At 52.1% G+C, this 13,309-nt stretch overlaps 1 protein-coding gene across 2 annotated transcripts in view; it reads left to right on the top strand.

Annotated features, from left to right (window-relative positions):
- C26H4orf50 (chromosome 26 C4orf50 homolog) overlaps positions 1-13,309 on the top strand; it is a 132,511-nt gene that overhangs the window by 14,676 nt on the left and 104,526 nt on the right. For both annotated transcript variants that reach the window (XM_043448345.1, XM_043448346.1), the window contains exon 4: positions 2,696-3,268. In XM_043448345.1, the coding sequence (XP_043304280.1) occupies positions 2,696-3,268 (573 nt within the window). The remainder of the gene's footprint in view (positions 1-2,695; positions 3,269-13,309) is intronic.

Genomic DNA, 13,309 nt, shown 5'->3' on the forward strand with positions numbered 1-13,309 from the left:
AAAGAGTCATTCACAACTAAGCAACTAAGCACATACACACCTTAAGAGAGTTCAGTTCAGTTCAACCGCTCAGTTGTGTCCAACACTTTGCAACCCCATGGACTGCAGCACACCAGGCTTCCCTGTCCATCACCAGCTCCCGAAGCTTGCTCAAACCCATGTCCATCGAGTCAGTGATGCCATCCAACCATCTCATCCTCTGTCACCCTCTTCTCCTCCTGCCTTCAGTCTTTCCCAGCATCAGGGTCTTTTCCAATGAGTCAGTTCTTCACATCAGGTGGCCAAAGTAATGGAGCTTCAGCTTCAGCATCAGTTAATATGTGTAAAACACTCACAACAGTAGGCATTTAAATAGCGCTAGTTGCTTTTGTAATTACTAGTCTTTATTGAAATGTTCCAGGGGAGAAAAGACGAAGGCTGGAGAGCAGAGACTTGGTGGGCAGAGACCCAAAGATCCTGAGAGGCATCCTCTTATAGCAAATTGCTGCCCACAGGCGAGCACAGCAATTGTCAAATTGCAGGTTGACTTCCGCCAGTGGGTTGTGAAATCAATTCTGTAACTTGCAACCCGCATTTAAAGATAGAATTGACTAGGAAATATGAAAGGGCATCATCGTGTGTGTGAAGGGGAGTGCTGTTTCATGAAGCTTGTTTCAGTTGTCAATGCCTGCCACTTGTGTAACAGGCCATGTTCTTAAAAGATGTTTCTTAACCGTGGGAAGCAGTCCAAAAAGTTTGAAAAACACCAGATCGATTAGCTTTTAAAGGAAATGGGGGTGAAGCAGGGAAGATAAGAAGTTCAATTAAATTGAAGTTAGCTTTGAGATACCAGGGAGAGACACGCAAGGGCTGCTGTCTCCCTTTACATTGAACTTTAAGGTGCAGAAAGGTGAGTCTTTCCTCCTGGGTTCACAGGCCATCATCATCAAGATCCAGGACTTTTTAACCTGAGATACAGTGGTGTTGTGTGGGCTCCTGCCATCAACCATGTAATCTCTTTGTAGAAAATCCTGTAATAAATCCTGTAATAAAGCCTTATATACAAGTAGGGTTTCCCAGGTAAGCATACACAGCCCTGGGACTTCCGTGGCGATCCAGTGGTTAAAAATCTGTGCTTCCATTGCAGGGGCCATGAGTTCAATCCCTAGCAGGGAAATAAGATTCCTTCATGCCTCATGGCGTGGCCAAAAAAATAAAATAAATTTGAAAAATATATGCAAAGTTCTGCAATCACCAGAGGTTCATACTCTGATGGGGAGATAGAAGTGAGGGTGATAAGCCAGAGAAATGCTGAGAGTGAGCTCCAGACACTGCAGGACCTGCAGTTCTGTGGCCCACACTCCTTGCATTGCGTTCTCCTGTCATCAGGATGCTCCTGGGAGTGTCCTGTCACAAAACCCTGTTTCCAGGTGAAGGGCAGATGTTCAGAGTGGTGAGGGGGCTGGCTCAGGACCCCCTCGGAGATCACTTGGCTCAGCTTCAACCCAGGCCAGATGCTCACTCTCCACTTCTGCCTGGAACTATCTGCATTTCAGAGCAAGTTTGCAGGAGTGCGTGAATTCTGCCCTTTGTACCTGATATCTGCCAAATGACAGTTTGCCCTACTGTTGTCTATATTCGCTGTAATCACTTGCATACAAAGACGCCTCTTTTCTGTGGCGACCTGTAGTCACTCCCAAAGGTGATTGAGGTAGACCCGTCTAGGTAGTGGAGCTCTGGGCTCCAAGCATCACTGACTACAGGATTCGCACTGTCAAGCAGCCCTTGCAGGGAGTCTGACTTCAGTTTCATCTGCCCCAATTCCCCCTAAAAGCAAAGTCTGCCAAGCTGTTCTCAGGTTTCCTCTTTCTCATTTGCTCGTCTTTGTTTTGTCTTCTGCAAGCTCTTAAGGAATATATGCACAGGTACTAACGGTTGAAAGAAATCTTAACAGTAAGGCAGGCCTACCCAGGTGCGTAAATTAATTCTGAATATTAGGCCAGGACCCTGTTTTTTTGCAGGGAGTGGGTCACCCTTGTCCAGTGTACAGCCCATGGGTCTGCGAGGTCAAGGTTTAAGATCAGGGAGGTGTGTTCTGGGACAGGCAGGGAGCCATGCAGAAACGAAAATGTTTGAGACAGACACGTGGTAGATCAGTGACTTTTAGCCGGTTGACATTCTGCAGGTCACTTCTCAGTAGCTCCCAGGGTCGTATTCACAGTAAGGAATGGCTGCTTGAGACACTGTTGATCTTGTCTCGGCCAGAAGTCATGGTCAGCTGACCCTTACTGGACCAGGCATGGACTTTTCAGGCACGGGGCAACGGAGAGGTCTGGGAGGTTCTGGCGTGGAAGAAGCGACACGGGGGCGGCGGGGTCCAGGTGGCAGCTCTTTTCAAACTGGTGTGGGGGTATTCCGCGTTGGAACCACTGGCCCTCCCAGTGTGCACCAACCCATCCCCATCCTGACCAAGTTTCCCTGAGTCCTTGGAGCTCAAGAGGAGGTGAAGGAAGGCACTTGCGTCCTGGGCAACATTTAAGAGGGCGCCAGTAACAGTCATTGAGATAAATAATATTCGAAGCAATATTTTAATGCAAAAATTAATGCGAAAAGAAAAGGCATGCTGAACAACAAAATATCGAAGTTTCAAATACGGACAGGCTCGGTGAGACCCCGGGCCTCCTCCCTGACGCCCTCGTCCACCGCCAACCCGTAGGTTCGGGAGAAGGAGCGCGCGGTCCGGCGGCTGCGGGAGCGACTGCGGCGCAAGGACGCGGCGCTGGGGCGGCAGGCGGCGGCCCTGGAGCGCGGCCGGCGGACCCAGCGGCGCCAGCTGCGCCTGGTGCGCGAGCAGGAGCGCGTCTTGCGGGCGCAGGTGCAGCGGCTGGAGCTGGACGTGCGGCGCCTCTGCCGCGCCGCCGGCCTCCTGCTGGCCGAGCTGGACGCCCCGAACCCCGGCGGCCCCCGATCCCCGGGTCCGGTCAACCCCCGAGGCGCCCCCGAAGGGGCCGCGGAGCTGCGCGCGCTGCGGGCCAGGGCCGAGCGCGGCGAGCGCGAGCGGGATCAGGCGGCGCGCCGGCTGCGGGAGCAGCGCGCCACCGAGCGGCGGCTCCGGGGGCAGCTGGAAGAGCTGCGCTGCTGCATCTACGGGCTGAAGCTGTCGGAGATCGGCCTGCAGGCCCAGGTGGAGGAGCTCACCCAGCACAACGAGAGCCTGCGGGGGGAACTGGGAGCCCAGGACCCCGGGGAGAGAGCGCTCAGCAAGGCCCCCGCTGGTCCCCGTAGTCTGGTAAGTGACCACAACCCAGGGCGCGAGTGATTTTCTGCTTTCCTCTTAACTTTCTTGCCCAGCCACTTAGTCAAGTCATGGACTCCTTCATTCCCCAGTCTTCCTCTTCAGCCGCCCCTCCAAACCACCATCCCCACCCACCCCTCCCTCATTCCATCCCCTCACCCATCCACCCATCTACCCACCTGGTGTCACCCGTCCACCCATACAACTTCACTCACCCATTCACCAATCCAGCCACCTCCCCATTATCTGTCCACCTGCTCAACCACCCATCCACCTTTCCACCCATTCACCCATCCATTCTCTCTTCTACCCACCCTCCATCATCTCATTCACCGTTCCATCTCTGCATCCAGCACTCTCCAGGGAGCCAACCAGCTACCTTTCATCCTTCATCATCTGTCCCTCCTGTACATCCATCTATCTGACAGTTCATGGGTCCCTGCCTGTGCCAGGCCCCAGGTGCTCTCTTCCGCATGTAGTATAAAGTAACTGTCCTATGCTCCTGTCTCCCCAATCCACCCTCTCCCTGGGAAAGCAGTCAGTCTTTCCCACCTCGCTCACAGCTCCAGAGGTGACCACCGTTCCCAGCCTGGTGGTCCTGTATGTGTGTCTTCATCTCTGCTTCTTTAGACTGTGAGCCCCTCGAGGGCAGGTCCAGGTCAGATGGGTTCCGTAGCTGCCACCCCAGCAGCAGCACACAGGAGACCCCCCAAGGCTGGTGCAGTAGAGAATATGCAGGATTGGGCCCCTTTCTGGTTCTCCTGCTTACTAGCTGTGTGACCCTGATCAAGTTTCTAAAGCTCTGGAGCCAGGGGCAGGCTGGACACTTATGTTATCATCTAACTGATTAGAAGAGCAAAAAAGTGTGTTTAATAATACTCCTGCCATGTGCTTGGCACCTTGCGGTGTTTTCAAAGGCATCATTTAATGTTCATAAATCTGTGAAGCGGGTATTATCACTGTCCACACTGCGCAGAGGAGGAGGCTGAGGCTCAGAGAGGCAGTGCACTGGCCTGTTGCCACACAGCTCAGAAGAGGCAGAACTGGGATTTGATCCACACGGCACGTGAGTCCAGGGTGCTCAGTTTCTCCCACACAAGGCTGCTTCCCTGTAAAGGGAGAGTTAATTCAGCTCCCTCCAAAAGATCAGGATCCCACTGGTTCAATTTGCATTTAAGGAAAAGTCAGGAAGCCACCTTAGCCCAAAGAAGATGGCTCATTGAAAAAAAAAAATCATTATTATCTTCCGGCCTGGACAGTCTATTTCAAATTAACTGGAACTTGAGTTTCCTCACGATCATGAAGTGTGTCCCACCTAGATTGTTTTAATAATGAGTTTGTCTGCGATCACAGTTTCTCTTTTTAGTACTTCATCCTGCCAGTGTCACCTTTGCGTGTCCCGTTCGTTCTTCCTCCGTTAGGTTCATCAGATAAAAGGAAAACAGTGTACCTTTGATATTGGCACCTTGTTGTAATTTCAGAAAATAAATGGTATAGAGATGGAAATTGTCCTTTAGAATCCTTTCTGTAATTTTCCTAAATGTAAGAGTTTAAATTAGGCTGTTGGTTTACATCGTTTATTCTCCCAATCTCTCTGCCCTGCTACTCTCTCTTTTATCTAAGGGAAAGGCTGAACACCTAAATGTTTTAGTGATGAGTAAATATTTTGTACGTTTTACTTCTCTCATTTAATCTTTAGAGCAGCCTTGCAAGCCAGGTGCAATTCCACTGACTAGATGGAGAAATTGAGACCCAGGAGGGTCTCCAAAGAATCAAGGCCAGCAAGGGGACACGGGCCAGATCAGGGCTGTGACTCCAAGATGCTGTCCTTACCTTGGGACCTTGGGGCCAGAGCTGGATCTTGAGCAGTTTGGTGCCGCGTCAGTGGCTGCATTCAGTAGCTTGGGTGCCATCCGTTATAAGCCCCTTGTTGACAGACATCTGTGGCTTTTAGATGTTTCAGGCCTTATCACTGAAAAATCTCAAGGAAACTTGAGGAGAACTGCGTCTCTCAAGGGGCTCATGCTCTCAAGACTTTGCTGGAGGTTGCGGTGCCCAGTCAAAAGTCTCTCGAAAATTCCCTGAATTGCCCATCAAGTGTGGTCCCCAGCCAGTTCTGCCTCTAACATCAGGAGAAGCTGGCCCGTTATCAGATGAGTAGCAGAGGGAGTAGGGGCCTGTGGAATAGAAAATGCTGCTTAAACATGGGAACCACTTACACTGGGGTGCGAGGCTCACGCTTTAAGTGGCAGGTGGGACCCCAAGTGGACAGAGCAGTTCAGCTCTCTCTCTTACCAGGCGTGATAAAGTCCGGCAGGTTACTAAGCCTTTCTGTGACTCAGTGTTCTCGACCGTGAAATGGGCACCATACTGAGACCTGCTTCTGGTGTGATTGTGAGGATGTGATGAGAAAGTGCAGGGAAGGCCCTGGCACAGAGCCTGGTACCCGGTAAGATTTAGATTCTGTCGCATCATTGTCACCGTCACCATCATCACCTTCACCATCACGTCTTCATGGGCTTGTCTCGTCCAGCGGAGGTTGGATGGAATCACTCACACTGCTTACCTCATGATTTCCTCTCTCCTGTCTTTTTGTTTGCCCCAAGAGCTTAGGCTTCACTGCGTGCTAAGTCGCTTCAGTCTTGTCCGACTTTTTGCAATCCCATGGACTGTAGGCTGCCAGGCTTCTCTGTCCATGGGATTCTCCAGGCAATAATACTGGAGTCAGTTGCCGTTTCCTTCTCCAAGGCATCTTCCCGACCCGTGGATTGAACCTGCATCTCATGTTTCCTGCACTGGCAGATGGGTACTTTACCTCGGCACCACTTGGGAAGCCCTGGAGCCGGTTAAATGTGACTGCGATTTGTCTCCTCCTATCTGCAGGAGATGCTGATGGAAACACAGGCTGACAAGGCCCTGGAGTGGGACAAGGCCCTGTGATCACCAGCTCCCCCACCACAGCAGCCCGTGGGCCAAGGGAGACAGAGAGCACTGTGGCGGCTTTCGGGCAGAGCTGTCCCCAGGTGTGGTTCTCTCGGCCAAAGGGCTGAGAACCTCTGCCTGGTTTCAGAGGCTGGAGGTCAGTCTGCAGGGGCAGGTGAGATGGGCAAGGCCCAGCCTGCTCTAGGATGACCTCACCCTTATTAGGGAGGTCATTAGGGCATCTGCAGAGGCCCTGTTACCAAACAAGGTCACAGCCACAGGTACTGGCGGGGGGCAGTATGAACTTAAACTTGACTTTTAGGAGACACAATTCAGCCCACAACCGTGCTGTCAGTGGCCAGCGATGATTCCGGCCTCGCCTTCTCCTCCTCGGCATCCTTCAGGTAGTGTTTCCTCCTCTGGCCTCCTGGGGCCTGGCATCAAGGCCCAGATGTCCTTGGCGCCAGGCCCAGCCTCTCTGGGGCAAGTGCCCGTGAACCGCAGGGTGAGCTGCTGAAGGCAGGATCCTCAGGCTGCTTTCATAGTCGTCCTGAAAGACCGCCCCGGGCAGGGAGGTTGGCATGGTAACAGCCCACGGAAACATACGTGGACTCGTGTCACCCTCTGTGGTCGTGCAAGTGCAAGGACCCCACCCCCACCCCATGTGAGGTGCCCCGTGTCGCCCCCATCCCCACCCCTCCTTCTTTGTCACCAGCCTTCCTTTCCTCCCTGCTTCCTTCCATCCACACACAGAATCCTCCAGGTCCTCTCTGTTTTCTGCCACAACCCCAGCTCCAGCACAGCACTTGACATGGGACGGAGCTTGATAGATATTTATCAAGTGCAAGAAGGGAGGGAGGGCCACAGGTGTCTGAGTCTCTATTATTGGGGCCCCGGGGGTGGGTTCAGGCCCCTTTCAGCCTGCGTCTCAGATGTTCTAGGTTCCCTGTCATCTCTGACCCTGTGAACTTGGGGCCTTAACCCCTGTGGATTCTGCTGGGCGAAGGGCCAGCAGCACTTGCTGCCTTCGGCGTGTGTCAGAGTGAAGAATCCATTGGAGCATGAATGCACGAGCCCTTTAAACCTGGAACAAATGTTGGGGACCATTTCAGTATAAAATGTCATGGGATGGTCACTGATTCTGGCTTTTAGCAATCTAGCAGCTTGTCTGAGAGAGTGTTATTGGCAAGGGCTTACTTCGGCTGTCGGTGTCTGTTTCATCATGGTTTGTGTGTTTCTTGCATGGCTTGTTCTCGCTTCCAAGAGGAGGGCTCCCATCCGTTTCTGATGGTCCCTCCGAGGGGGCCCGGCACCTGGGTGATCAGCTTCTTGTTCCAGACATTAGCATTTCTCCCAGATGGAGACAGCCAGGGCCAAGTCCCCTGACCTTGTGGGCCCGGAGCCTGGCCCTGCCCTCCGGGAGCCCCAGGAGCCTTGCACGTCATTTCATTTTATGCCTTGACTTCCCTGTTGATCGAATAGAGAGCTAAGTGCTATGAGGGTTTCCTGCAGTGCCCTGGCAAAGGACCACAGACTGAGTGATCTCAACAACAGTCCTGGGGCCTGGAAGTCCGAGATCACGGTGTCTGCAGGGTCATTCCTTCTGAGACTTGTGAGGGAGGATGAGTTCCAGGCCTCTCTCCTTCGCTGTCTTCTCCTTGTGTCTCGTCGTCTTCCTTCTATATGTGTCTGTATTCAAATGTCCCCTTTTTATAAGGACACTGGTCACAGTGGATTAAGGCCCGCCCTAATGACCCCATCCTAATTAACTTTGTCTGCAAGGACTGTATTTCTAAATCAGGTCATGCTCTGAGGTCCTGGGGGTTGGGACATCAACTTAGGAAGTTTGGAAGGACACTGGAGGACACATCCAGTGCATCCTACTGGATGCATTGTTATAGAGGCCCCATGAGATGGTAGAACTGTCAGTTCTAGTTCCTTGATGTGCTTCTTCACCAACTTCATGTGCTTCTTCACCAGCTTCTTGTGGGTACAAAATGACCCCTGTGTTTATTAGGGGATCTTTGCACCAGATGCCATCTCTGGTGCTCTGCACGTGTTGTCCACTCCTTTTGTCCCTCAGCGTCCTTCAAGGGAGGTGCTCTTTTATCCCCACTTTACAGATGAGGAAGTGGCGGCATGGAGGGTCCCAGGGTTCCCACAGATACTAAGTGATGGGGAAGGATTTGCGCCCCGGCGGATGGGTGCACTGGGGGGTGCCATACTTTGTTCCTCCAGTAACTACTGGTCGGTGGGTCAGTAATCAGTGTTTAACAGGTGTCCACTCCACATGACGTGGTGAGCTCAGTACTGGGGCTGGGAAGTAAGACAAGACCCCTGCCCACACGGGACGACAAGACCGCCTAAGGCAAGAGGGTGCCGACAGAGGAAGGGGGAGGGGCCTGACAGTCTGTGGGTCACTGTTGGGGACCTTGGTGTTTGGGAGGGGAATGGACCCAGGGCCACGGGGTATGTCACAGTCTTCCAGGCTGTCCTCCTTTCAGGGGGCACTGACAGCCAGGACTCTGCAAGCCTTGGAGTCAGAAAGGGCCACCTGGAGAGGAAGAAATCCTGCAGAGGGGGCGCTGGGCGATTCGAAGTGCCAGCCATTCACCAGCTAATGGAGGAGCAGTGCCTGCAGTTTTAAAATTGAAATGCTCCAACGTGTTGATAACCACATTGTAAAGCCAGAGAGTGTTCTTCAGGGTCTCAGTCTGCCCCTTACCCGGGGCTGTGCATTTATGGAATTGTACTTGGAGTTCTGAGATCATTGCATGCTTGTATGGATTCCCAAGGCTGACTGCATTTCCAAAGGGGCGAGACCCAGAGGGGTTAAGAGCCACAGCAGGTCTTCAGTGCCTTTCTGTGGATAATGGTGTAACACCCAAATGATCTCCTTTCGCGAGCCCCCAGCAGCTCCATCGCCTGGGGCTCCAGCTCCAACTCCTAATCACGGCATTCAGGGCCCTGCTTCTCCAGCCATGTATTCAGGCTCACCGCAGAGCCCTTCCTCCAGCCCAGTCCAGCCACCTTGAGCTCCTGCTCCTCCAGCCTGCTCACCTTCCCTGGGTCTAAAGGCTTCCACTGTCTGCTCCCCTTGGCCTCTCAGTAAACCCCTGCTTCTTTCTCTACATTTGGTGAGAATGCCACTTCCTCCAGGAAGACTTTCCTGATTTCATGTCAGCTCACTCTCTCCTTGGTGTCCCCATCATGACATGACCCGTCCCTAGGGTCCCTAATGCTCACTGTGCCAGACTTGGCTGCTCACCTCCCCACAGCTGTGCCTTCCTCATCATCACCAACTGGGTACCATTCAGCTGTAAATCCCAGTCCCTGGACACAGGCTGTGAGATGCTTGGCGAGCAAGTGACTCAGTGAATAGATGACCCAAAGGAGATATTTGCTTCATGCCCATGTGAAATAGAAGCTTCTGGCCGAAGGGACCACCTCAAGATGGCAATGCTGAAGTGAGGTATAGAAAGTGGGAAACCAGAGGGCGGTCTAGCCCCTGGCAAGTGAGTGTCATAGAGAAAATTATTACAAATTATTAGGGTGCTTCCACCCAGGCCCTTCTCCCTTGGTTACTTACATCTGAAGACTCTGGGTGTCATGGTGTGAATTATGGTGAGGATGATCTTTGTGAGAGGATATTTTATTTGCTTCATATTTACAAAGCACTTTCCCAGACAGGACCTCCTCGATGCTTGGAGGTTGCCAGGCAGGGGGTCAGTGTCCTTGCCTCCAACCCCACAGAGGAGGCACTTGCCTTACCTAGGATCACATAGTATACAGTTTCTAGAGCAAATTCCTTGGAACTCAGCTCCCTGAAGAAACAGTCATTTCAAGGACAAAGTCCAGACCTGGAGAGGAGTTTGGGGAGGGAGTGTTTACTCAGGATCCCAGGGGAAAGAAAATTTAAAAGGACTCTGGCTTGCAAGATGTTGGTGGTTTGGTTGCTAAGTCGTGTCTGACTCTGTGATCCTGTGGACTGCAGCGCACCACGGTCCTCTGTCCATGGGATTTCCAGGCAAGAATACTGAAGTGGGTTGCCATTCCCTTCTCCAGGGAATCTTCCTGACCCAGGGATTGAACCCGTGTCTCTTGCATTGCAGGCGATCTCCTGCGTATCAGGCAGATTCTTTACCACTGAGCCACCAGGGAAGCCGGTTTTGCAGGATAAGCAAGGCTCATCTTCAGATATGTACGAATGCTTTTAGCAAGTGTGCACCAGACAGTGTTCATGTCCCAGGCACCATGCCAGGACATGAGGGGCTGGAGAGGTGACCCCGCTCTTCAAAGGCTTGTAGGGGAAACAGACATGATGATCGCTGCCACAGGGGACAGCCCAAGGGCTGTTGCCTGGCCTGGAGGGTAACAAGTTGGCTTGTACAGAGATTAAAAGTCACTCTCTTATTCTGTCAGTGTCAGGCTGTCATCCTAGAGCTGAGATCCCCCACTCCAGGTGGCAGCGGCTTCAGGAAAAGTGCTCAGGTCAGCTTCTCAGCCCCAGAGCACCCCCGGTGGCAGGTATGAGAATCTTTTCATTGTTCCCTCAAGTCTAGGCAGTCTCTCCTTGCTCAGGGCTTGCATCTGTGCAGAAGTGCATGTCACACACTTGCCACTCACTCCTAGAGCTTTAAAATAATGTCAAAAATAAAAACCTAGGCAAAAGTCACAGAAAAAGTAATACAGACGGCCAGTGGTCTTACAAAAAAGGTCATTTCCATTACTTGTGAAACAAATACAAATGAGCAAAACCTCAAGATTCTGAACATTTGTTAAATGTTAAAAGTACCTCAACACTGTTTATAGTTGGTAAAAATTGGAAACAACCCTGATGTCTGATCAGAAGGACCTGATTTGGTAAGTGAAGGCATTCCTTACATCAGAGATTATAATAAGGTGACCCTAAAACACCGCTTTGCAGAAGTTGTAGAAACTGCAAAAGTTGCGGAAATAATTTTTTGATACCATCACATGATAAATGCACAAAGAAAAAGTCAACATTTTGTAGAAGCAGACTTTGGGAAGAATTTAAGTGTCTATGCATAGAAAAAGAAAAGCTCAGACACATTTATAATATTTGTGCCTAAATGTCACTGTGTTCCTTGTTGTCTTTTTCAAAATAATTGCAGGTTAAAACTAAAAGCACAGAAAGTTACAGGCAAATGCTCCTAAGAGCGTTGCAAAGTAGGAAGGGCTGACAAGACTGAGCAAGGAGGGGCAGGAAGGAAGAGACCTGAGTTCTGGTCCTCTTCTCCCATCGTGTGTGCTATGTGACCTTGGGCAAGTCACTCTCCATCTCTGAGAATTGATTTCATCACCTGTGACATGAAACGGGTATGGCATCATCATCAGGGGAGAGTCCTCCCCTGAATCTCCTCCTCAAGGCACAGGTCTGTGTGTGTTACCCATGGCTGTGTCCCTGCCCCAGAACCGGGCTGGCCACATAGTAGGGACTCAGAAAGCATTTGTAGAACTGAGTCAAAAGTCAACTTGGGTATTAGAACAAAATCCAAATAGAAATGAACAGCAGAATGTGGTGGCCTTCGACACCTCCCGCCACCTCCCTTTCATCTGTTCCCTCCTCCTTCCTTCTGCTCTCTCTTGCTTATTCTAGCATCTTTGAATTTGTCTCCCGTTCTGCATCCCATTCCCTCTCTTTTCCTCTTTTACCTTCTCTCTCTCTCTTCTTCATTTCCTCGTCTCCACCTAGTTCCAATGGTGATTTTAAGCTCTTGACAAAAATGTTTAGTTCTGATCATGTGGGAAGCCAGTGGAGAAAACCAAGAAACAACCCAAGGTCTGTGGGCAGAAGACACCCACAGACCTGTTGGCCGGTCAGCCAGGCCTGTCTGAGCGCCTAGCAGGGCCGTGCCCAGACCCCTCTGCTTTTAATTGGTCTTGACTGAGGCCTTGTTCAGATACTTGTTAAAAGCTTCTGGATGATTCTGAGGTGTGGCCAGGGTCTGGTCTCCCCCGGGTCTCTGAGGAGAACTGGACAGGACACAAAGTGTCACACAGCAACCGGAAGGTCACAGACTGGGGTTTGAGGATGGGGTGCTATGGAAGGGAGGGGCTTCATTTGGGGGAGAGTCAGGGGGGCCCCAACAAGGAGCAGGTGGGGTGAGCCGAGGTGTGGGGAGGAGAGGTGCGGGCAGCAGGCACTAGGGGCTCCAGGCCCTGAGGCAGGAGGGAGAAGGTCCATCCAGGGAGCTGAGATGGGGGTGGGGAGGCTGGGCTGGCAGAGGTTTTATCTTTCACGGCAGGGGGAAGCATGGAAGGGTTGGAAACAGGAGGGCAATCCGACCCAGTTTCCATTTTGAGATTGAGTGCTCAGCTGCTGCGGGGTATGGAAGGGAGGGGAGGGCTTTGCGAGGAGGTGGCAGGTGACCAGTTACCCTTCCCAGGCAGGCGGGAGGAACAGCGTGTGGGAGGTGCAGAGGCAGGCAGGAACCAGGGTGGGGAGGGGGCAAGGAGGTGCTGTGAACAGAAGCCAGGGCAGGGAGTGTCAGGGGCGGCGGTGACAGCCCTGGATGGCCTTCCGTGCCAGATTGCAGCACAGTGGATTGAGGGGGAACCGGGGTGGGGGGTGTGTTGCTGGTCAGTTCAGTTCAGTTCAGTCACTCAGTCATGTCTGACTCTTTGCGACCCCATGGACTGCAGCACTCCAGGCCTCCCTGTCCATCACCAACTCCCAGAGTTTACCCAAACTCATGTCCATTGAGTCAGTGATGCCATCCAACCATTTCATCCTCTGTCATCCCCTTTTCCTCCTGCCCTCAATCTTTCCCAGCATCAGGGTCCTTTCCAATGAGTCAGTTCTTCACATCAGGTGGCCAAAGTATTGGAGTTTCAGCTTCAACATCAGTCCTTCCAGTGAACACTCAGGACTGGTCTCCTTTAGAATGCACTGGTTGGATCTCCTTGCAGTCCAAGGGACTCTCAAAAGTTTTCTCCGGCACCACAGTTCAAAAGCATCAATTCTTCAAGTGCATTTTAGGGGGCGTCTCTGGCAACTGTGGGCAGGATGGGAGGGGAAGCAGGAGATCCAGTTAAGGGTCAATGCAGGAGTCTGCTGAGAGCAGGTGAGGACCTGGGGACAGGTGAGGA

The sequence above is a fragment of the Cervus canadensis genome, chromosome 26 (assembly GCF_019320065.1).
Source record: "Cervus canadensis isolate Bull #8, Minnesota chromosome 26, ASM1932006v1, whole genome shotgun sequence".
NCBI classification, from domain to species: Eukaryota; Metazoa; Chordata; class Mammalia; order Artiodactyla; family Cervidae; genus Cervus; species Cervus canadensis.